The sequence below is a fragment of the Elephas maximus genome, chromosome Y (genome assembly GCF_024166365.1).
Source record: "Elephas maximus indicus isolate mEleMax1 chromosome Y, mEleMax1 primary haplotype, whole genome shotgun sequence".
NCBI classification, from domain to species: domain Eukaryota; kingdom Metazoa; phylum Chordata; class Mammalia; order Proboscidea; family Elephantidae; genus Elephas; species Elephas maximus.
The window spans coordinates 6,417,159-6,442,337 of NC_064847.1; the positions used below are offsets into that span (position 1 = coordinate 6,417,159).

Sequence of the window (25,179 nt, forward strand, 5' to 3'; positions counted from 1 at the left end):
GATATTGCTTGTGCCCTCTGTGTTTTTATTGATCTTTTTCTAGTTTTCCTATCTGTCACTGAAATTAGTTTAGAAGTCTCCAACGATTATTGCAGAACTGTCTGTTTTCCTCTTCAGTTCTGGTAGTGCTTATATGTTTTGGGGCTCCAATGCTGGGTGATTTATAGTTATAATTGTTATATCTTGATGAATTGTCCTTTTTATATAATGTCAATCTTTGTCTCTTTTAACAGATTTGGGATTAAGGTATCTTTTGTCTCATTAAAGTTTCCACCTCAGTTCTTTGGGTTACTATTTGCATGGAACATTTTTTCCATTTTTTTTTTTCCAACTTATTTTGTCCTTGTATATATGATGGGTCTCTTCTTGACAGCATATGTTTGAATCTTGTTTATTTAAAAACTCTGGCAGTCTCTGCCTCTTAATTGAGGCATTTGGTTTGTTTACGTTCATAATAGTCAAGGAGAGTCTTCCTTCTGCTTCTTTTCTATTTGATTTTCTGTGTATTTTTATATCTTCTTTGTCCCCTATTTCCTCCAATAGTGCCTCCTTTTGTATTTTAAGGTGTTTTTTTTTTTTTTTTCCGTGGGGACCAATTTGGATATTCTTATTCTCAGTGTGTTTCTTAAATTCTTAATTTTTAGTGTGGTACCATGGTAATTATATTTAACATTTCCGTTTATAATCACCTGGTTTAAAGTGATACCAACTTCATTTCAGTAACGTACAAAAATCAATTCCTATGCTACCCTGCCCACCCCCTATTTTGTTACCTATTATGTCTTTAGAACGCTGGTGCCATAGTGGCTAAGAGCTATGGTGAGCTGCAGCTACTAACCAAAAGGTTGGAAGTTGAAATCCAGCAGCCGCTTGCATGGAAACCCAGTGGGGCAGTTCTGCTCTGTTCCACAGGGTCACTATGAGTTGAAATTGACTCGATGGCAACAGGGTTTGTTTGTTTGTTTTAGTTATCTCTTTATATACTGTGTGGCTTGTAAAGTAAATTTGTACTTACTTTTTTTGCATTTATCATTATAAAACACAAAGAACATAGAAAATTAGAATCATCAAGCAAAGCTACCTGCATGTTTATTGGAGACCTTTCTGTGTATGACTTTGGGTTCTTTTGTAATATCCTTTAATATTCTGTAATAGCCTGAAGGACTCCCTGTAGCATTTCTTTTAGGGGTGGTCCAATGGTTATGAACTGCTTGGATTTTGTCTTAATTTTGCCTTTATTCTTCAAGGACAGTTTTGCTGGATAGCCTGTTCTTGGTTGACAGTTTGTTGTTCAGCACTTATATGTTTGGAGTCATGGTGATGCAGTGGTTAAGAGTGCACCTGGTAACTAAAATGTCAGCAGTTTGAATCTCCCAACCAGCTGCTTCTTGGAAACTGTATGGGGCTGTCCTGTATGGTTGCTGAGTTGAAATCGACTTGATGGCAACAGGTCTTTTTTTTTTTTAGTATGTAATTCCATTGCCAGTGACCTACAAAGTTTCTAAAGAGAAATCAACATTTAATCTTTTTGAGTGTCTTTTGTATATAGTCACTATGAGTCAGATTTGACTTTATGGCACCGGGTTTGGTTTTGGGTTTGTATTTGACTATTGGTTTCTCTCTCGATGTTTTCAGGATCCTTTGTTTATATTTTGTTTTTGAGAGCCTGATTTTAATATGTCTTGGCTTCCATATTTTTGAGCCTACCCTACTGGGATTTTACACACCTCACATGTTTAGATTCATGTTGTTACTCAGATTTGGAAAGTTTTCTGCCATCATTTCTTCAAATTTTTTTTTTTGTCCCTTCCCCGCCCGGGTTTCCCATTATACATATTTTAATTTGCAATTCCATTAGACTTTTCTTCATCTTCTTTAACTTTCTCTCCTGTTGTTCTTCTGTGTCAGTAATTTAAACATCTTTTCCTCTCATTCACCGTCTTTTTCTTCTGGCAGCTCATATCCATTGTTAACACTTTCCAATGAATTTTTTGTTTTACTTAACGGATTACTGTATTTTTTCTCAAATAGCGCACCCACATAAATAACATGCACACACACATAACGTGTGGAAATAGCGAAATTGTGTAAAAATGTTCCGGTATAGCATGCCTTGTGACATTTCCAGAAGCAAATGAATTTCAGCCTCATTCGCTGTCTTAGTTATCTAGTGCTGCTATAACAGAAATACCACAAGTGGGTGACTTGAACAAGAGAAATTTTTTCTGTCACATTCCAGGAGGCTAGAGATACGAATTCAGGGCACCAGGTTCTGGGGGAAGGTCCTTGTCATCAATCTTCCCGTGATTGAGGAACTTCTCATTGCAGGGACCGCAGGTCCAAGGCATGTGCTATGTTCCTGGTACTTTCTGGTTTGAGGTCCCCATATCTCTCTGCTGGTTTCTGCCTTTCACATTTCAAAAGAGATTCAGTTAAGACACAACCTAATCTTATAGATTGAGTCCTTCCTCATTAACATAACTGTCTCTAATCCTACATCATAGAGGTAGGATTTACAACATGTACGAAAATCACATCAGATGACAGAAATGATGGACAGTTACACAGTACTGGGAATCATGGCCTAGCCAAGTTTATACACATATTTGGGGGGCACAGTTTAATCCATGACATTGACTCTCATTCAACAGCATTAAAATGTTACTTTTGATCATATTTATATAATAAATGTACAAGCCATAGTCGAGAAGTCATGATTTGAGTTTGATAGTATTCCAGTAATTGGAAAGTAAACAATTGAACCTGTGTTTTTTCTGTTTGAGTTGTTCGTTGGAAGTCTAAACAAAGAGAAGCCTGCACTGGATTAATGGCATCAAGTACCTATTGATAGCAATCTCTGTTCAGTCATCTTCTGACCCTGTCTTTTATTTGTAGGAGTAAACAAAACAAAACTGATACACAGTCGTTCTTGACTCAGAAGTCGAATGTGAAAACCTTAACAGCCCATCTTAAGTGAAACCATTAAGCTGCGTTTAAAAAAAAAGACCCGTTGCTGTCGAGTCGTTCTGACTCATAGTGACACTGTAAGACAGAGTAGAACTGCCCCTAGAGTTTCCAAGGATTTGAACTGACAACCTTTTGGTTAGCTGCCAAGCTCTTAACCATTAGGCCACCAGGGTTTCCTTAAGCTATGATAGGTCTGCTTATTTTATATTCTAATTTTGTCTCATTAACGACAGTGTCTTTGATCAATAATGATAAGTCACTTTAATCATGATTTTGAGCATACAAAAAGATCATTGCTTCTTGTACACCTCATATTTAAACTTTGCAACCTCTTTACTAGAACCAGCCAGTCATTGATTGTATTGTGCATAGTTTTGGAGTTTAAATCTAAATCATAGAACCCTTTAGGATCATGGCAGGAATTAACCGAGATCCTATGTGCCAACTTCAAACTGGCAGTCATAACTAGGGCTGTAGAAACAAGCAACAGATTGGCAGCGAGAGAATTTGAGATGGGAAGGTCATCCATCTGAATGGAGCTGGAAAAAGGGCTCTGCAAAAACATACATGTTGTGGACTCAAAACGAAATGACCTGAGTTGGAGAAGGACTAAGTGTATTATTTCTTGAAGGAAACAAAATCAAGCTATCTCTACTGTTGCAATTCAGATCAAAGTGAACATTATGGCAACTGAAAGAGGAATCCCAGCTTTCAGGGTGGGTTTCATATGGATTTTTAAAATCATGAAAAGAAATGGCCTTTCCATGAGAGTAAGAACCACTGATGAATGAATAAACTAAAATGGCCCATTTTAAGATGAAAATCCAATTTCTTCTGTGACTTTTTTTTCAGACATTGATTATCAAAAATTGTGTTTCATTTTAAGATTTATGAAATAAAATACAAACAGTATCTTGTTCTTACAGTTTTAGGCCTAAAATCATTCCTTACTTAGTAGTTTTTGGCTCTTCGTGCATTCATACACTTTGATCTCTACGTGGCATCCCATTTTCATCATAAGTTAGTTCAGTGCACCATTGGTTGTACTTGGTTTAAGAAAATGTTGTTGTTAGGTGCCAACTCAATAGCAACCCTGTGCACAGCAGAACGAAACACTGCCCCGTCCTGCGCCATCCTTACAATCATTGTTATGCTTGAGCTCATTGTTGCAGCCACTGTGTCAATCCACCTCGTTGAAGGTCTCCCTCTTTTCCGCTGACCCTGTACTCTGCCAAGCATGATGTCCTTGTCCAGGGACTGATCTCGCCTGGCAACATGTCCAAAGTACGTGGGTCACAGTCTTGCCATCCTTGCTTCTAAGGAGCATTCTGGTAGTACTTCTTCTAAGACAGATTTGTTCGTTGTTTTGGCAGTCCGTGGTATATTCAATATTTTCCCCCAACACCACAACTCAAAGGTGTCAGTTCTTCTTCGGTCTTCCATATTCATTGTCCAGCTTTCACATGCATATGATGTGACTGAAAATTCCATGGCTTAGGTCAGGCACAGCTTAGTCTTCAGGGTGACATCTTTGCTCTTCAACACTTTAAAGAGGTCCTTTGCAGCAGATTTATGCAGTGCAGTACTTTTTTTTGTACGTCTTTTGATTTCTCGACTGCTGCTTCCATGGTTGTTGATTCTGGATCCAAGTAAAATGAAATTCTTTATCTTTACATTGAGGTGCAATCCATACTGAAGGCTGTGGTCTTTGATCTTCATTGCTTCAAGTCCTTTTCACTTTCAGCAAGCAAGGTTGTGTCATCTGCAAAATGCAGGTTGTTAATGAGTCTTCCTCCAATTCTGATGGCCTGTTCCTCTTCATATAGTCCAGCTTCTCAGATTATTTGCTCAGCATACAGATTGAAGAGGTATGGTGAAAGAATACAACCCTGACAGCACACCTTTCCTGACTTTAAACCGATCAGTATCCCCTTGTTCTCTCTGAACAACTGCCTCTTGATCTATGTAAACGTTCCTCATGAGCACAATTAAGAGTTCTGGAATTCCCATTCTTCACAGTGTTATCCATAGTTTGTTGTGATCCACACAGTGGAATGCCTTTGCATAGACAATAAAACACAGGTAGACATCCTTCTGGTATTCCCAGCTTTCAGCCAGGATCCATCTGACATCAGAAATGATATCCGTGGTTCCACATCCTCTTCTGAATCTGGCCTGAATTTCTGGCAGTTCCCTGTCGATATACCGCTGCAGCTGTTTTTGAAAGATCTTCAGCAAAATTTTGCTTGCATGTGGTAGTAATGATATTGTTCTATAATTTCCACATTCGGTTGGATCACCGTTCTTGGGAATAGGCTGAGAGAATACCGCAGCTGCTAAGGCTCCTGCAGTCCGTACCTGTCGCTCAGGGCACTACCAGACAATCCCAACTGTTCACAGTGTGTAACCTCAGATTCTTGGAGAAAAAGGCTACCCAACCCCTGGCACCAGCTAATAATCCTTGGAACAGTAATCACCAACTCTTACACTATGAAGGGGCTGAGAAATGTAGGATGGCAGCTGGTTGGTTGGTGCACATGGTTCACATAGGGGCGATTAGTAGCCTTGTCTTTTTTTTTTTTTTAATTGTGTTTTTGGTGATGGTTTACACGGAAGTTTAGGTTCCCATTCTGTTTCTACACAGAGTGTTCAGTGACATGGGTTACATTCTTCACAGCATGTGAATATTCCTGTAATTTCCATTCTGGATGTTCTGTTTCCATTGATCTAGTTTCTCTGTCCCCTTACATTCTCATCTTTGTTTTAAAGTGATTATTGACCGTTTGGTCTCATATAGGTGATCTTTTTAATTAGCACATTACTCAGGGTGAAATTTTTAAATTTTGTGAGCCGGTTTGTTATTTAGCTACAAGGTGACTTTATGAGTTAGTTTTGGTCCAAGGTCTTTTTTTGTTTTGTTTAAGTTCAGATTCTGTTCCATGTTTTTATCCCATTCTATTGGGGTCCATTTATTGTGGTCCTGATGAGAATGGTCAGTAGTGGCAGTTAGGCACCACGTACCTCTTCTGGTCTCAAGCTATATAGTTCATGTAGAGTGTTAGTCCTATGGAGTAGTCTTTTTGAATCCTTGGCTTCCTTCTTAGTCTTAGCCCTAGTTTCTTGCTTAGTGTCTACTTTGGATGAGTAGAGATCAGTAGTTTACTTAGTCTACTTAGGTGGGTGCTCACAAGCTTTTAGGACCCTAGACACTACTCACCGGACTACGATGTAGAACCTAATTATATTATGCCAGTTGACCAAGACATCCCACAACACTATGGTCCTAATCCTTCACACCCAGCGACCTAATCCCATGATATCCAAGCAGTTGCCACAACTGTGTCCCCTGTGTGTACAGTCACACAGATGTATATACACATGCATGTATCTGTATTCTACACACCTATGCACTTAACCTATACATATATGCCTGTGTTCATACATATTTGTCCACATGTATGTTTTGCTGTTGGTTTACAATTATATATGCCATAGCCAGTTGGGCATGTGTCATTTTTTTTGTGTCCTTTTTAGTGACATGTTTTACATTCATCAAGGTGTGTACACTGCACCCTTATTCAATGTTACCTTTTACATCACCAAAAATAACAGGTGTCTGCTATCTAGACACTAAATTCCCTGATTCTACCCCTTACCTGGTAACCACTAACGAGCTTTAGTTTCTGTATATATATATGCTTGTTAATGTCATTTCATAAAAGTGAGACAATGTACAATATTTGTATTTTGTGATTGACTTATATCACTCAACATAATGTCATCCAGGTCCATCCACGTTATAAGATGTTTTGGAACTTATATTCTTTTATCCCTGTTATTACGTATTTCAAGGACTTACCATTGTTCTTTATGATTCTGTAGTATTCTCTCGTATGTATGTATCACATTTTACTTCTCCATTCATCTGTTGATGGTCACTGAGGTTATTACATCCTGTTGCTTTTGTGAATAATGCTGCAAGAAAATGTGTGTAGATACACCTGTTCCTCTCAGTTCTGTTAGATCCCTAGAATATATACCTAGGTGTGGATTTGCTGGGTTGTATGGCAGTCTCTAACTCTAGTTTTTAAGGAGCCACCAGACTGTTTTCCACAATGACTGTACCATTTTGGATTCCCAACAGCAGTGGATGAGGGTTGCAATGTGTATACATCCCCTCTAACACTTGTTATTTTCTGTTTTCTTTTTTATATTGGCCATCATAGTGGGAGTGAAATTGTATCTCATTGTGGTTTTGATATACATTTCTCTAATGGCTAATGATGTTGAGCATGTTTTCATGTGTCTTTTGGGTATTTGATAACCTGTTAATGTCCTTTGCCCAGTTTCAGATTGCGTTATTTGTCTTTTTGTTGTTAAGTTGTAGAAATTTTCTGTATTTTTTAGATATTAGACCCTTATCAGTTATATTGTTCCCAAAGAGTAGCTTGTCTCTTCATCCAGCACTTGGTTGAAGTGACAGATTGATTCTCAAAAACCCAAAATAGTTAATTCCAATTTATCTTTTCAGTGCTATTGTTACTTAAGTTGAGGAATGCTGTTCTAGCACTCCCTAGTCCATCAATTCTAGATTCTGCAGGACACTCTCATACTAACTCTTCTCTTTCAGCCTTTAGAAGCCAAGTTTGTACTTTGGTATGTTTCATGAACAGTAATTATACTGTGTGATTAGTGTAGGCACTTCTTCCTGAGGTATATTTGATGTTGGACCCCAAGTTCCACCAGAGTGCAGATGCTGTCTTACCCAAGAAGATTGCTTCCTCTGTCCTTTAGGCAGCCCCAGACAGATACGAACAGCAAACACAACATTCCATTGGTCAAAGTAAGGTCTGTTCCACATACTCCTGAGCAAGGAAGTATGGCCTTACCTGGCAGTCATCACAGCACCACAGCACCAGCCTCTGCCACAGTGTACAGTACAACAGTGGTAGGGGAGGTGGGAGACATCATCTGCGTCTGAAAGGAGGTTTTTCTTAGTTTGACATTGACTTCAGTGCGGTAATTCTTTGAGCGTTTACAAAATTCTAAGACCAGAGATCCATCAACCTATTTTTGTTTGATATTTTTTATATTGTGGGGGGATGTGAGTGTGTAGCTGCTTATGCCACCATTTTGTCTGCATTGCAAGGACTTCTCTTAAAGCATAACCACAACACCATTTTTACCTAAAACATTTAACAGTAACTACTTAATCAAATAGCAAGTCCTTTTCAGAGTCCTGTCTTCTTGTCTCTCTCTTTTAAGATTGAGTCAAGATCCAAATAAGATCTGTTTCTTTGGTGACTGCAGCAATGGACCCGAGCATAACCATGATTGTGAGGATGACACAGGACTGGGCAGTGTCTCCTTCTTTGTACATAGGGTCACTGTGAATCAGAACTGACTACACGATGCCTAATTATAATAATTTCTTTGATTGGTATGACTCAAGCCTTTGTAACATATAGGTTTCCTTCTCCGTTTTTCTCTGTGTAATATTTATTGAAGACACTTTATTTGGCCTGTGCAGTGAATTATCTTTTTTGCAGCACTTACAGGTTGATGTTTGATTGGCTGTAAGAACCTACTGTAGCCAAGTCAGTTGTGACCCATAGTGATCCTATAGGTCAGAGTAGAACTGCCCCATAGGATTTCCAGTAGTGTAAGTCTTCGTGCCACATCTTTATTCCATGGAGCAGCTACTGGATTCAAACTGCTGAAGTTTCAGTTAGATGCTGACCGCTTTAACCACTGTGCTACCAGGGCCCGTTTTATTTGCTATAGTATCCCACTATCTAGATTAGGGGTCTACATCAATATTATATTTAAAAAGAAAAAGAATATGTGACAGTATGTGGCCTACAAGGCTTGAAATGTTTATTTTTTTGTGGGGCAGTTCTACTCTGTCCTGTAGGGTTGCTATGAGTCAGAATTGACTCCGATAGTAACGGGTTTGGTTTTGGTTGTCAGTTTGACTCTACATAGACAGATCTTAAAAGAGCACAATGTTGAAGGCAAACATTCTTTACTAGTTAAGCTAAACTGTTTGGTTTTAAGAAGACTTCAGGGATATTTTTGGTTTAAAGATTATCTCAGGGCAATAGTTTTGAGTGTTCATCCAGCATCCATGGCTCCAGAAAGTCTGGATTTTTTTTTTTTTTTTGGAAGGTCAGTGTAATTTAACTATATTGAAATTATTTGCAGTTAAAGGGAGACTATCTGTTGTGCTTTCCATAATGTTTAGTTAGATCAACCTATTATCACATAGCATTTTTTCTCTCATATAGGATATTGTAACTAGAAGGTTTACTGTTTCTCCGTCTGAGAAGAAATTCAGTTACGACTTTACAAAAATAACCACTGAAAATTTATTTTGGAGATAATACTGATCTCTTATTAAATGTTAATACATGCGAGGCACCAAGCACATTGCATAGTTCAACAGTAACAACTCTGCATATTATGTGTAATTATCCTGTTTAACATAAAGAGAACTGAGATTCAGAGAATTTACCCGTGACGACATTGAGCCAGGACTAAACCCTGGCCATTCCTACCATACTGCCTACAACTAAGAAATTTGGGGAAATTTAATGGAGAAAAAATAATCAGGAATTATGTATATGGTAAATGGGTTTAATAGTTTGATCTACTTATCTTAATCTTGATATAATTTGAGCCTTATTTTTGGTGTAAGGCTGAAATAGTAAATACAGAGCTTGTGGCTCACGAAGCATTGGTGGGAATAGCCTACCTCCAACAGGGATAGGCATAGGGTAGTGAGAGGGTATTGTTGTTCACTATAAGTGCAGCATGGATTCAGGTTAGTGTAAAGTAGGCTCTTCTGCAAGAGTGTGAACATAGCCAACTACATTAGCTGTGGTGGTACTAACAGAGAAAACAAGATAAGTAAGATGTTTTAACTTTTGTTATGTGCCCTCAATGGAAATAATGGAGTAATAATGGAAGACATTTGCCTTTTCCTGTAGCATATCGACAAATTGTTCAAACATAAGGAACTTCAACAACAGCTCTTGGATGCCAGACTTCAGCAGACGACACAGCTCATAAAGGAAGCTGATGAAAAACATCAGAGAGAGAGAGAGTTTGTAAGTCCTGTTTCCTAAAAATGAAATTATTAGCAAAATTTGCAACCAAAGTACTGAATATATTTAAACTTAATCTATATTTGTTGTAGCTGTAAGGCATGCTATTTGATTTTTTTACTCTCTATGTGGGGATGTGTATATGTGTTAGAAAATATTTGATTTATTTCTAATCCCTTTTTTATATAAACAACGTACTTGAGATGCTAGACAAAGTTAATGGAAACATCTGCACTCATTTTTTTTTAATACTTAGATAATTATTTCATTTTTCACCGGATGCAAAAATTGAACCAATTATTTAACATCAGATTTGCCAAACACAGGTCTCTTACATACTATTCCATTTCATTTTGAAAAAGGTAAATTGAAAATATAAAAACTATTTGTTTACTTACTGTGAGATAATTTCCTAATAAAAATTTTTGACAATTGTCTATACCCACATCTCTTCAGGATACTTTCTAGAATACAAGATCAAGTAATTTTGCCTGTCGATAATTGTGAATGCAGTGGAATCTCATTTAATATGTGTATTTAACATATATAATCTCAACCATATGTGTTATAAAAAAGGAAATAGGCGAAGTAATAGAATGGTAGTAATAATGAGGACTGTTCCATTCATCATTTCATTCAAATAGCCTAGACTTTAAGATGAGCATGGCATGGAAAACTCAGTTCCTGAGTGATCCTCAAGGTGTGATCATCATGCTAACTATGAGGTTAGTATTTAGAGAGATGCATTTTTTAAACAGCAGGGCCTTCACTGCAAACAGACAGTGGTATCCAGTGCCTAACTGAAGAAATAGTTGCCATTTCCAACTTGGAGTACATACATCTACATGTGCATATACTCCAGCATACTTGAAGACTGCTGTGATTACTGTTTTATGTAAATCATATTTGACAGTGGTAACCTACCCTAACTGAATTAAGACACCTGACTACAATGGGGCTGATGGAACCCCATGGTAGTAGGGGCCAAGGGGCTGAACTCAATCAACAAAGACAAGGTGGGCATGGTTACTGTAATGGACAGCGAAGTCTGAGCAGTATGCAGAATAGTCTGACTCGTAGGGACTTATGGCTCTGGCAACTTAGTCATGGTGTTCCTAGCAGTTAAACAGATGGGAAACTTACTATTTGTTTGGTCTGTATGATCGGAAGAATTTCAGGTCAAGTGAGCAGCAGTCAAACTTGAATCATCAGTATAGAGTCATGGCCTCTCAGTCAGTTCCCAGACTTAAATGAGTTTACAAACCAACAATCCCTTGATGGAAGGGGAGGCTGGGCCTCCTTAAGGAAGGACTCCACTACACTGCCAAAAATTTATACCATTAATCTTTCTCCCAGCCTTCCCAATAGGGATTTATGGCCTTTTACGAGAGTGAATGTTCATTGGTGAAAAGGAAATAATCAGACATTTCAGGGAATACTGCATACTGGCTCTGAACTGACACTAATTCCAGGAAACCCAAAGTGTCACTGTGGCCTGCTTAGTCAGAGTGGAGGTGTCTGGAGCTCAGGTTATTAATGGAGTCTTAGCCCAGCTTTGTCTCACAGTGGGTACAGTGGGTCCCATATCTCACCCTGTAGTGATTTCCTCAATTCCAGAATGCATAATTGAAATAAATATACTCAGCAACTTGCAGAATCCCCACAATGGATCCTTGACATGTGGAGTAAGGGTCACTATGGTAGGCAAAGTCAAGTGGAAGCCATTAGAATTGCCCCTACTTAGGAAAATAGTAAATCAAAAGCAATACTGCATTTCTGGAGGGATTACAGAGATTAATGCCATAACCAAGGACTTGAAGGATGCTGAGTGGTAATTTCCATCACCTCCCCATTTAACTTACCTGTTTGACCTGTGCAAAAAAACAGATGGATCTTGGAGAAAGACAGTGGATTATGAAAAACTTAATCAGGTGGTGACTCCAATTGCAGCTGCTGTTCCAGATGTGGTTTCATCTCTTGAGAAAATGAATACATTTCCTGGTATCTAGTATGTAGCTATTGATGTGGCTAATGCCTTATTCTTGACTTTGGATTCAGAGGAATCCCAGAAGCAGTTTGTCTTCAGCTGACGAGGTTAGCAGTATACCTTCAGTGCCCTACCTCAGGGGTGTATCAACTCTTCAGCCCTAGGTTGTAATTTAATCTGCAGGGACCTTGATCACCTTTCCATTTCACGGGAAGCTACACTTCCACTGCATTGATGACATTGCACCTAGTAAGGAAAAAGCATCAGTGACTTTGGACTTACTGGTAAAACATGTGCATGCTAGAAAGTGGAAAAATAATCCAACAAAAATTCAGGCATATTCCACCTGGGTGAAATTTCTAGTGGTCCCGTGGCATTTGTATGTTGAAATAGTCCTTCTAAAGGGAAAGACAAGTTATTGTGTCTGGCCCTCCCCACAACTTGAAAGGAGGCATAACACCTAGTGGTGTTTTTGGGTTTTGGAGGCAACATATTACTTATTTGGTCATGTTACTCTGGCCTATTTATCAACCAGAAACCAAATCCAGGGCTGCCGAGTCAATTCCAACTCATCGCAACCCTGTAGGACAAAGTAGAACTAACTACCCCATAGAGTTTCCAAGGAGTGCCTGGCAGATTTGAACTGCTGACTCTTCGGTTAGCAGCCGTAGCTCTTAACCACTATTCTACCAGGGTTTCTATCTGTTTATCAAGTGCCTGGAAAAGCTGCTGGTTTTGAGTGGGTTCACAGAAGAAAAGGCTTTGCAGCAGGCAGTTGTACAAGCAACTCTGCTACTTGGCCCAGTGCTTCTTGAAGTGTCCATGGCAGATAGAGATGCTGTTTGGAGTCTTTGGTGGGAACTTGTTGAATCACAGAGCAGACCCTTAGGATTTGGAGCAAAGCCCAGCTGTCCTCTGCAGATAACTACTCTCCTTTTGAAAAACAATTTTTTGCTTGTTACTGGCCTTTAGTAGAGACTGAATGCTTAACCATCGGGCACCAAGTCACCATGCAGCTTGCCCATCGTGAACTGGGTATTGTATGCTGATGTGCACAGCAGCACTCCATCATTAAATGGTTGAGCCCAAGTAGGACCTGAAAGCATAAGTAAAATGCATGCAGTAGTGCCACAAATAAATGCTCATGGTCTCCATTTTTGTCACATTACCTTCCATCTCCCAGTCTGTACCTATGGCCTAATGAGTTCCTTATCACCAGTTGACTGAGGAAGAGAAAACTCATGCCTGATTTCCAGATGGTTCTGCATGATACGCAGGCACAACTTGAAAGTGGACATCAGCAGAAGTACAGCCCCTTCCTGGGACCTCCCTGAATGATGGTGGTGAAGGGAAATCCTCCCAGCAGGTAGAACATCAGGCAGTGCACCTAGTTGTTCACCTTGCTTGGAAGGTCAAATGGCCAGATGTGCGATTATATACTGATTCTTGGGCTGTGGCCACTGATTTGGCTGGATGGTCAGGATTTGTAAGGAAGATTGGTAATAAGGAGTGATGGGGAATAGGCATGTGGATAAACCTTTCTGAATGGATCAAAGAAGTGAAGACATTTGTGAAACATTTATCAAAGTGTGACCTCAGCTGAGGAGGATTTCAAAAGTGAAATGGATAGGATGGTGCATTCTGTGGAAAACAGTCATCCTCTTTCCCCAGACACTTCTGTCTTTCCCAGATGGCTTATGAACAGAGTGACCTGGCTGCTGGCAGACGGGGGAGTGGTTCTACCCAGTCTGCCAGCAGCAGAGACCAACACTGAGTCCCCAATATGGCACTGTCCCTTGAGGTGATCAGCCAGCAACTTGGTGGCAAGTTGATTACATTGGAACACTTCCATCATGAAAAGGGTAGCACTTGTTCGTGCTGGAATAGATACTTAACTTTGGATGTGGGTTTGCCTTCCTTGTGTGGAATACTTCTGCCAAAACTACCATCCATGGACTTACAGAATGCCAAATCTACTGTCATGGTATCCCACACAGCATTGTGTGGAATCAGAGGACTCATTTCACGGCAGTGGGCCCATGCTCATGGAATTCACTGGTCTTCCCATGTTCCCCATCATTCCAAAGTAGCTAGCTTGATGGAATAATGGAATGGCCTTCAGAAGACACAATTATGGCACCAGCTAGGTGGCAGTACCTTGCAGGGCTAGCGCATTGTTCTCCAGGAGGCTGTATATGCCCTAAACCAGTGTTCATTTATGATGCTGCATCTCTCACAGCCAGGATTCATGGGCCCAAGAATCAAGGAGTGGAAACGGGAGTTGCATCATTCGCTATTACTCCTAGTGATCCATTGCAAAATTTTGCTTCCTGTCCATGCAACACGGGTTTGTGGGTTGAGAGGCCTTGGTTCCAAAGGGAGAAATGCTCCCACCAGGAGACACCACTGATTCCGTTTAACTGCCAACTTTGGACTCCGCATGCCTCTGCATCAGCATACCATATTGGCAGGTGTAAATGATCCTGATATCCTTAGGGCATCTCTTAGTACTACTGTGCCCTGTGATTAAAGTCAATGGAAAACTGTTGTTAGGCGCCGTTGAGTTGGTTCCAACTCATACTGACCTTGTGTACAATAGAATGAAACACTGCCCAAGCCTGTGTCATCCTCACAGTCATTATGATGCTTGAGCCCCTTGGTCAGCAACCTAATTCTGACCTGACTACTAAGAGACCTGGACTCTTCAGGAATGAAGTTTTGGGTCACCATACCAGGTAAAGAACCATGACCAGCTGAAGTGCTTGCTGAGGGCAAGGAGAATACACAGTGGGTGGTGGAAGTAGGTAGTTCTAAATACCAGCTGTGACCAGATGTCCAGTTGCAGAAACATTAGTTGTTATGAGAATTTTTTCCTTGTATGCATACATCAAATATTTTTGTTTTCTTCACTTACAAAACATAAATTTTAAACAGAGCTAGTGTGTTTTCAGTTATACACGTGGCAGTGGTATCATGATAGGCAGAAGTGGGACTTTATAATTCTCTTTATTCAGAGATTATGGTTTGAAGGACATGTGTACAGGGGACTGTGATTTTTAAGGTTGTGTGTCAACTGGTTGGGCCATGATTCTCAGTGGTTTGGCAGTTATGACATAGTGTGGCAATCGGCTGATGAGATCTACTATAATGTGATCACCTCCATGATGGAATCTGCTACGAGCAGCCAGTCAGTTCAAATGGAATTTCATTGGCAGGTATGATCTGCATCCAGTATAGGTGGACTTTCTGTCAAGGCTTTTGGGCTTTTGCTTGTGGATCCTGCAGCTAGCTCCTCTTTGTCTGACTTCTGGTTCTTGGGACTTGAGCTAGCGGTCTGCCAGCTTACCTATCTTGGGATTTGTCAGCCTTCACAGCGTATGAGCCAGGGGCTTCCCAGTTAATCTGTTGATCTTGGTATTTTTCAGTCTCCGCAGTCTGTGAGCCAGAGTCCTCTTGTCTGACCTGATAATTTTAGGTTTGCCAGTCCTGGCAGCTACATGAGTTAGGAGAAGCCGCCAGCCTGACTCATAGACTTGGGACTTGCCAGGCTATACACCCGCATGAGCCATCTCCTTGATACAGTGTCTCTCTCTCTCTAGATACATGCGTAGATGAATCACTGGTTTGCATAAGGCATATACTTTGAACTTGAATATCATGCCTGTCATGGAATAGAAAGGTTTTCTCAACTATTCAGATGACGTTAGTATTCCTAGTCATGTTTTCTGCTCATAAATCCAGAAATCTAAGTAACATGAAACATAGCAATTTAACCCCGAGTTCTATAAACCTGGGCCTCCAGGGTGCTTCTCATACTTAACCAGTAATAAAACTATTTCTACGTTTTCAAGTACAAAAAAGTGGAACAGATGAAGGATATAGGTAATTAGTAATTAATGTAATAAAATGTTTAATCCTATTCTAAGACTTGTGATTCTTGCTAAAGTAGTGCATGGAAGGACTTTAGTGGATGAGCTAAGGCTAAGTATATGGTCTTTTGACATTTTAGTTATGTGTATAATTATTATTAGTATTTTGCCAGAATGTTTCTGTTTTCTAGTTATTAAGGGAAGCAACAGAATCAAGACACAAATATGAACAAATGAAACAGCAAGAAGCACAGCTAAAACATCAGGTAATTTTACTATGTGGGATAGTAGAATTTGTAGATACATACCTTGAATCTTGTATAAGTAGTTCTGCTTTCTTTTAGCCAGAGTCAGCTAGAGCCAGCCAGAACTGAAATAGATTACATCTCCACCATCATACTTACCTCCTCATTTCAGGAGACCAACTTAACCTGACTTTGCCTAGAGCTTTCCTTGTGTCTCTTCCCACTATGCCATATGTTTTCTTTAATACCTTTGTAATTTTGTTTTATGAGCATGTAATCTATTTTAAAATGTTTCTATAAAGGAAGCCTAATTTATAGTGAAAATTTAATAGATGTCAAAAACCAGAAATCTTTTGATTCATCTGCCATAAGTTAACGATCATGCTTCAAGAAAATGCTTCTGGAAATTTGAATCTCTTCTTAGGATCTTTATAAATTCATTTGCCCATGAGAATGGACAAGAGAATCAATGTGAAGATGCTCATAAGGCTTTTAGAAGATGTTTTTTCATTTTCATTCATAATATGTTCAGTAGAAATCAACAGAAGGGCCTTTTGCCAAGCTTACAATCCATCACAGATTCTGTTGTACTGTGTAATTTTGTTGCCTATCGCCTGTTTCATAAGCCTGAGTTTGCCTATGTGTTATTTCATTTCCTTTGCTGTCATCAACTGGTCTTTTTCCTATTTTAAGTGGTTTTCCTTCCCAAGACTTACTTCCATTCTTTGCTCTTACCATGTCCTTTTTCATTATTTGTTAGTCATATCCACTATTGCCTGACTAGTTAGTTGACCAGCCACATATTTCCAGGTATGATGGTAGATGTGGGTTACTGTTGACCTGTCAGGTGGATAGTCTCTACATGAATGTACCATCTTCAGTGAAAATGTATAATGCTAAAAGCCTATAATTCTAATCTCCCTCAACTGCTATAAGAGCACCCCATTATTAATACTGCTTGAGCCATCACCATTGTTCTCAACTCTGGGCCAGTAGTCTTAGAGGTACTCTCAACAGGTGCCTCTTGTTCCACCCTATGTATTCTCATAAAATTTAATCCTAAATTTCTCTTCCTGCTGGTATCCTAGTCTGTGCCCTCACCTTTCTGCAGATGTGATTTGACTGTCTTGCAGTCCTTTCTTGTAGGATAGCGAACATCATTAGCAATGCTACTCTCCATCTGTTTTCTCCTCCTACGTGAAGCAGGACTTTCTTCTAAGCACTTCCTGTGTGGCCTGTCTCACCAGACAACTTGTGGGTAGGCTAGTTCTGTCATTTGTCCCTGCCCTGTTCAGGTGATGTTCAGTATTTGTGATACATCATGCTTAAAAGTTATGGCATTGTTTATACTGTTTCTTGGCTTCTGATTTTCTTTTGTTTTCTTTAGTTTTTTTGTTTTGTTTTAATACATATTCTATAATCTTCAGGTTTGTTCCTCTGAACCTCTGTTTCCTCATCCTGACTGCATTAAATGATTTCTGATTCCCTATTGGTCTAAAATTGTTCATCTCATCCTTGAGACCTACTTCAGGCTTATTAATCTGAAACCTTCTCTGCTCTCCTGTTCCTACTTTTCTCAGCTCCTAAAAAACGGACTCAGCATTCTGTATTCTGCTTAGCATTACTTTAAATATTAGGATGAAAGTTCTTGACGGGAAGGATTTAAAACCCTACCTCTGGTGTTTCTACCTCTTTTAGCTTTTCTTTTTCTCTTAACTGTACTCCTGTTGATTGTTTTTGCACCAGACAAATCATTTCTTTGGCTTCTGTTTCATTTTCCAGCCTGTGTTAAGGGAAGAGATATCCTTGATATCAAGCTAAGAAGTATGTAGGTGATACTCTAAATAAAGATATTTATCCTAGAACAATTTTAAAATATAAGTAGAGAAATACCTCATAAAGCATTAAAGTATAAAATTTTTATTTATACTACTATAATATCTGTAAAATTAGAATCGATGGAATGGAGTGAGTGTACATTTTTAACTCATTTAAAGATGATGAAGTCAACAGAATTTCAAAGTTTAATGCATTTCAGTGAGCCATAAGAATTTCAGCTATTCATGTCTCTTGTTTAAGGATTGGATGTGCATTTGTTCTTATTTCAAGTAATTAGTAGTAATTAATGTTTAACCATGTTATGTTCTTTTAAAGTCTTCAGAATTTTGAATTGCTTACCCAGAACTCAGAATATTTAATACATTTTTCTCTAGCTTTCTGTGTATATGGATAAGTTTGAAGAATTCCAGACTACCATGGCAAAAAGCAATGAACTTTTTACAACCTTCAGGCAGGAAACGGAAAAGGTATTTACATATTTTTAGTAAAGTATTACATAAAAAGGAAATCACACGAGAAGTTATTTTAAGCAGGATTAATACTTGGATGAGTTCATTCACTCTGGTAGTATTTTAATTTTATCTTTTATGATTGACATTGTCACAATCTGGCCTTTTCCCCTTAGAGTACCCCTGTCTTATTATCCTTAAAAGTTTATTATTATTAATGGTGGTGCCTCTATTTAAAAGAAAATTTGTTAGAAATGGATGTTTTTTCTCCCCAAAACCACTGGAAGTAAACTGCTCCCCAGTTTTACCCAGAAAGTCTTACGTAAAGTGCTTTTCAAAAATCCAAGCCAGGAAAAGTGATATACTTTGGTTGAATAGATTATTTCTGAGGTCTATCTAATGACCGAAATATTTTTACTCTTTTAAATTTGAACTTTATATACCATACAGTGTATAAAATTTAAATATCAGTCACTAAAATTAGAAGTAGAAAAATATTCAGGGTCTTCAGGTTAACGCAGGATAAAAGATAATGCATTGGTTTGGAGCATGGACTTTGGAACAGAGCTCTGTTATTTGTATCACTTTCTTGGAGCAAGTTATTTATCTTACATCTCCCCCTTAAAATAGGTGATTTTAAAAAATAGAGCAAGCTGGGGGTAAATTCAGTAGTGCCTGGCACTTTGTAAGCATTTAGTAGATGTAAATTACGATTATTACTAGATTTTATGTAGTGGTTGAGAGAGTATTAGGACCCCTGGTACCTCACTGGTTAAAGTGCTTGGCTGCTACCTGAAAGGTTGGCAGTGTGAACCCACCAGCCACTCAGTGGGAGAAAGATGTCTGCTTCCGTAAAGATCTACAGCCTTGGAAACTCTGTGGGGCAGTTATGTGTTCTATAGGGTTGCTATGAGTCAGAACTGACAATAGGTTTTTGGTGAAAAGAGTGTGTGCTCTTTATTTAGTTAAATATCCTGGGCTAATTTCTTGTCAGTCATGTAATGTGTGATTGTGGAAAGTTTAACTCTTCTGTGCATTTCTTTTCCTTCATGTTAAAAAGAGGATAACAAAAATACCTACCCTTCATAAAATAATGTTTCAAACAGTGTTTGGCACATTTTTAAGTGTTCAAATTACTACTTCCTTTTATCTTTAGGCCCAGTATTCTGAAATTCAGTGAGCAGCAGATTAGTTCTTTCTTTTAATCATTTCATGTGAGATTCCAGTTTACTATAATTAACCTGTTGCTGTTGAGCCGGTTCTGACTCAGGGCAACTACATGTATGTCAGAGTAGGACTGTGATGCATAGGACTTTCATTGGCTGAGTTTTTGGAATTAGATCACCAGGTCTTTCTTCCAAAATGCTTCTGGAAGGATTTGAACCTACAGCCTTTTGGTTAGTAACTAAGTGCTTAGCTGCGTGCACCAGCCAGTGACACCAGGTGAAGACAAAATAGCCTTCCTTCTGGAGAATTCTCTGGATTGGAACATATTCTCTCTGCCGTCATCTCTGTAGAGATCACTGTCAGCCAACACACAACCTAGATCTTTCATGACCTCTTCCCTAGGATCTTTGTTTCAGTTAGTTTTGTATTATAGTATTGTGTGTAGTTATGCAAACTCACAAGGACTAGAATCTTATATTATGCTCCCTGTAGTTCTGAAACTGTTGAGGCCTCAGAATCTTATTCTCTTTCGGGGCCACAAATCCCCATCTTAAGAATCTGGTAAAATTCGTTGAATGGGCTATTTCTTTAGAAAACTCAGAAACAGGGACATGTTTTCATAGAATTTAGAGAAAAGAGCTTTAATTTCTTGCTACTGCCAATTGTAATAAATGACTGTACTACAGCCTTAACTGAGAGAATTCACAGTATGGTATCTGAGAGCTTCCTCCATAACATACTTCCTTAGAAATTGCCATCAAGTTGGGCTTGACTCATAATGACCCCTCTGTACAACAGAGTGAAACACTGCGTTCTCCTGTGCCAGCCTCAAAATTGTTGCTGTGCTTGAGCCCATTTTCGTAGCCACTGTGTCAGTCTATCTACTTGAGGCTCTTCCTCTTTTTCACTGACCCTCTACTTTACCAAGCATGATGTTCTTCTCTAGGGACCTGTCCCTCCTGGTAACATGTCAAAAGTATGTTTATCATGATGTTCTCTATTGGTCCAGTTGTGAGGATTTTTGTTTTATGTCAAGGTGCGTGGTGGTTGTTAGATGCCACGGAGTTGCTTCTGACTCACAGCACCTCCTGGTGACATGTCCACTGTCTTTGAAGGAGCACTCTGGGTGTATTTCTTCCAGTACAGACTTGTTCATTCTTCTGGCATTTCATGGTACATTCAGTATTCTTCACCAGTGCCATAATTATGTTAAGGTGCAATCCATACTGAAGGCTGTGGTCTCTGATCGTTATCAGTAAGTCCTTCAGGTCCTCTTCACTTTCAGCAAGCAGGGTTGTGTCATATGCATAACACAGGTTGTTAATGAGTCTTCCTCCAATCCTGATGCCCTGTTCTTCTTCATATAGTCCAGCTTCTCGGATTATTTGCTGAGCATACAGATTGAACAGGTATGGTGAAGGAATACAACCCTGACACACACCTTTCCTGACTTTAAACCAATCAGTATCCCCTTGTTCTGTCTGAACAACTGCCTCTTGATCTATGTAAAGGTTCCTCATGAGCACAATTAAGGGTTCTGGAATTCCCATTCTTCACAGTGTTATCTATAGTTTGTAATTTGAAATTGAGAGGATCAAATTTATTTTTCTCTTAAATGAAGCCCCAGCTTTATTTGCTGCTACTGCTACCTTAGTGGTTTCTGAGATAAGCTCTGTTACTAAGACTTAGGCATAGCTATTTTTTTTTTTAATTTTATTGTGTTTTCAGTGAAAGTTTATGTACCAAATTTCCATTTAACTGTTACTGCATATATTGTTCAGAGACATGGGTTCCATTTTTCACAATCTGTTAACATTCTTATTAATTCCTTTCTGCTTGCCTTGCATCTACATTACTTACCTTTTCGTCTTTGCTTTTGTCTAACTTGACAATTTGGTCTCACATACATGATATCTTAAAGGTGTACAGTACTCACTGGTATAATTGCTATAATTATAATTAAGTGTTTTTTAGCTGAAAGGTACCCTCAGAGTATTTACAGTTAAAAGTTTATGGAGTATCTCAAGGAGTCCTCTAGTCTCACCCAGTCCATTTAAGTCTGGACTTTTTAATAATTTGAGTTCTGTTCCACATTTTTCTCTCCTTCTATCAGGGTTCCTCTATTGTGGCCCTAATTTGAAAGGTTGGTACTAGTAGCCAGGCATGTCTCTTTCTTCTGTTCTTAAGGTAAAGTGAGGCTGTGGTTAGTCCTGTACACTAGTTTCTCTTTTGCATTGGCCAGATGAGACCAATGGTTGTATCTTAGGTGGTGGCGTAGATGTTTGTGTCTTGTCAACTGGTTGAGGCAGGGGGAGTGAGGCAGGAACATTAAGCAGATGTTTTTGTTTTTGTCATGGGATAGTAAGTGGAACTTAGAGTTTAAGTTTGCAGTTGTGTTTATTCATAGATGACAAAGAAAATTAAAAAACTGGAAAAAGAAACCATAATATGGCGTACCAAATGGGAAAATAATAATAAAATACTTCTCCAAATGGCTGAAGAGGTGAGATGGTTTTACTTGACTAAATAATGGGTATTCATTTGAATTTATTTTCTCCCAATTTATTAGCCCAGGTTTGTGTTGTGAACAGGTATAAAGTTTCTAGATTTTATTTTGTAACTAGAGCTTGCACAGAATCAGGCTTGTTAAAATTGGTATGCTTTCCTACCCTCACTCCCCTCAGTTTGTATTTTTATAAGTATCTAGGTCATGCTGATGCTGCTGGTTCAAGAACCACAACTTTGAGACCCACTGCTCCACAGGAAAGATAATTTTATTCTGATTTTCCAGTGGAGAGTACACAAACCAGAAATTCAGTTGCTTTGTTACCTTAACTTATTCTTTTCCAAAAGACAACAAAAGTTCTTTTTGCCAGGTTTGCTATAAATACAAATAAGACATATTCTATTTGCAATTATTAGATTCCTCACTTTCAGAAACTTTAATAAGAGTTGTTTGTAATATTTCAGAAGAGAAGATGTTGGAGCACATGTAGTACTCTCTTCTCCGAACTGGTAGAAGGAAATAGAAATTCATGTGGAAGTACAAACTTCTCTGTCTTTAATTCTTATTACTGTCATTTTAGGTTCAGATCCTTAATTCTTCAATATTATATGTATGAAATGTTTCTTAAAGTCAAGAAATTGATTTTGCTTAAAGAATGACAATTTTGTGGCATTGCTCTAGAATAATTTAAATTTTAAAATATTAATTGGTATTGTTCAAGAGATGATAAAACAAGTAGTTTTCATTTTGACTTACTAACTTTATATACAAAAACCTAATTTATATTTAATGAGATTACATAAATTTTGCTGTTTTTTTCCAACAGAAAGCTATTTGTGATAAAGAGTATAATGCCTTTCAAATAAAACTAGAAAGGCTAGAGAAGCTGTGTAGAGCTCTTCAAATGGAAAGAAATGAGCTCAGTGAAAAGATGGAAGTCCTTAAAGATCAGGTCTCTGTAAAAGCAGCACATGTGGATCCAGCAGTGCCTGTGTTACACTCCTGTGTTGTTGTTGGTTCTTGCAAAGGAACTGAGAACTTGCTCTGAAAGAGATCCAGGAGACCAGCTGGAGATGGGACCCAAAGCATCAAATATAACAAAACGTCGTTTAAAAGACCCTTTCCACAGGATTTCTTCTAAGCACTGAATCATTTGACTAAAACAAAGTATGATCACTGTGTTAAAAGATGTATTTTGTGTATAACTTTCTCTGTTAATAGTAACTGTTGGTTTTGTTATGAAACTTTCCTTACTTTTTCTACCATATCTGTATTTTCTTAGAACTACTGGACTTAAATGGTATAAGAGGCTGTTTAGCAGTTTTGGGTTGTTTTAATCTTTATCTGTGTTGTACATTTTCCTTATTTCCCTCTTTCTTGGAATTAAGGTATATGTGCATTGCTTTGTTCTTTCAATGTGTTCATTTCATTGTCTTGCTCCTTGTAGATAGTTATCATAAAATGAGACTTTAAAAATGGTCCCTTGGTGCGAAAAAAAATACTAAATGCTCTAGCTTATTAACATAATTCAAAAAGAAAAAAATATAAAGATGATTAGTTTTGCCCAGTAGCCCATTTAAATGCCAAGTAAAAAATAAAATCTAGTCTTGGATCAGAAACATGTATAAGGTATTTGAATTAGGTTAACTTTTTGATAATATTTATTCCCCTTGACAGTTGAGATGACCACAACTCTTGAATCTCTCAAAGTAGTATAGGATAATATATACCGGGTCCCAGACAGTGGAAGAAAAGAAATTCATATGAAATTTGAAAAATTTAATTACTATGCCAGAATAAGCAAAGTAAAACTAAATGTCTCCCTAAACAGCCTTTTAGAAACATCATCTTTAGCTACTAAATGAAATATTGGACTCTATATTCCTAGTGAGTATATTTCACAAAAGCTCTGTGGATGTAAGCACTTAGCATTTTATTAAGACATTTGTGTGGCCCACCATGTTACTTTGTGGTACTTGTGTATGGAAGATAAGTGTTGGGCTGCTGTACATGGCATTCTTAGCCTCCTGTTTTTGGCATACTGTGTTAGATATTACTGTGTGGAATAATATATTAAAGGGATATTTATTTTGTTAGACATACACTTAGTTTTCTTTCAGATTTTTTCCTGTGTTACCAAGTGAAAAATGAGAAAAAAAAAAAAGCAGACCCCTTTTAGAAGGCTTTCCTCCTAATCAGCAGTTACTTGAGCAGACCAGTGTTGTAGCTTTGTGGCATGCCCAGTCTATGCTATTTACTACAACAGGGTTAGCAAACTACAGCCCAGGCTAGCCACTTTTGCAAAATAACTTTGTTGGAACACAACCAAGCCTATTATTTTTGAATCATTTACGTATTGTCTGTGACTGCTTTTGTACTACAACTACGTAAATGTAAAATACTTACTTTCTGTCCCTTTTAAGTTTGTCATAGCCTGACTGAGAACGTTGTAGCTGGCATAGGAAAAATTTAAATTTTTAATTTATTTAAACTGTGTTTGTTGCATCATCATGGAATCTTCTGGAGTTGTAGTATCTATACTGGCAGTGAATCTGAGGTATACAAAAAGCTTGGGCCTTAGATAGCAAACCATTTTATTATCAGACTTGCAGTGATAAGTTGCTTGATCTTCATACCAGCAGTTTCTAGTTTTTTTTTTTTTTAATGCAACTATCTTAGTACACCTGGTTATTACAGTTCAATTCTCAGGTGTTGCAGAAAAACCTACCTCTTACAGACTGTAAATGAAAATAACTGAAAAAGTTTACAGTGTTAAACACACTGCTTTATTTTTACAGCCCACATGTTTCATAAAGACAGATTGATAAGAGGCAAATCTTGTTTTGTTCTTCAAAGACAATTTGTACAGATTTTTCACTAACGGAAATCTGGTTTTATCTACTCAGTTTTGTTAGGGTTAAATAAATACATATTTGATTAATTTAACAGCCTCTCTGTATTTTTTATAAATAGGGTAACTTAAATTTATGATAACCATCAAGTTCAAAGTTTTTTTTTTATAGATAGCTGGTTTCTCAGGTCTT

General features: G+C 38.2%; 1 protein-coding gene across 3 annotated transcripts in view; it reads left to right on the forward strand.

Moving 5' to 3' along the window:
* LOC126069872 (gamma-taxilin-like) overlaps positions 1-24,807 on the forward strand; it is a 90,185-nt gene extending 65,378 nt beyond the window's left edge. For all 3 annotated transcript variants that reach the window (XM_049873508.1, XM_049873507.1, XM_049873506.1), the window contains 5 exons: positions 9,957-10,076; positions 16,121-16,195; positions 18,388-18,480; positions 22,037-22,132; positions 22,962-24,807. In XM_049873508.1, the coding sequence (XP_049729465.1) occupies positions 9,957-10,076; positions 16,121-16,195; positions 18,388-18,480; positions 22,037-22,132; positions 22,962-23,183 (606 nt within the window). In that variant the 3' untranslated portion in view covers positions 23,184-24,807. The remainder of the gene's footprint in view (positions 1-9,956; positions 10,077-16,120; positions 16,196-18,387; positions 18,481-22,036; positions 22,133-22,961) is intronic.
* Positions 24,808-25,179: the final 372 nt, after the last annotated feature.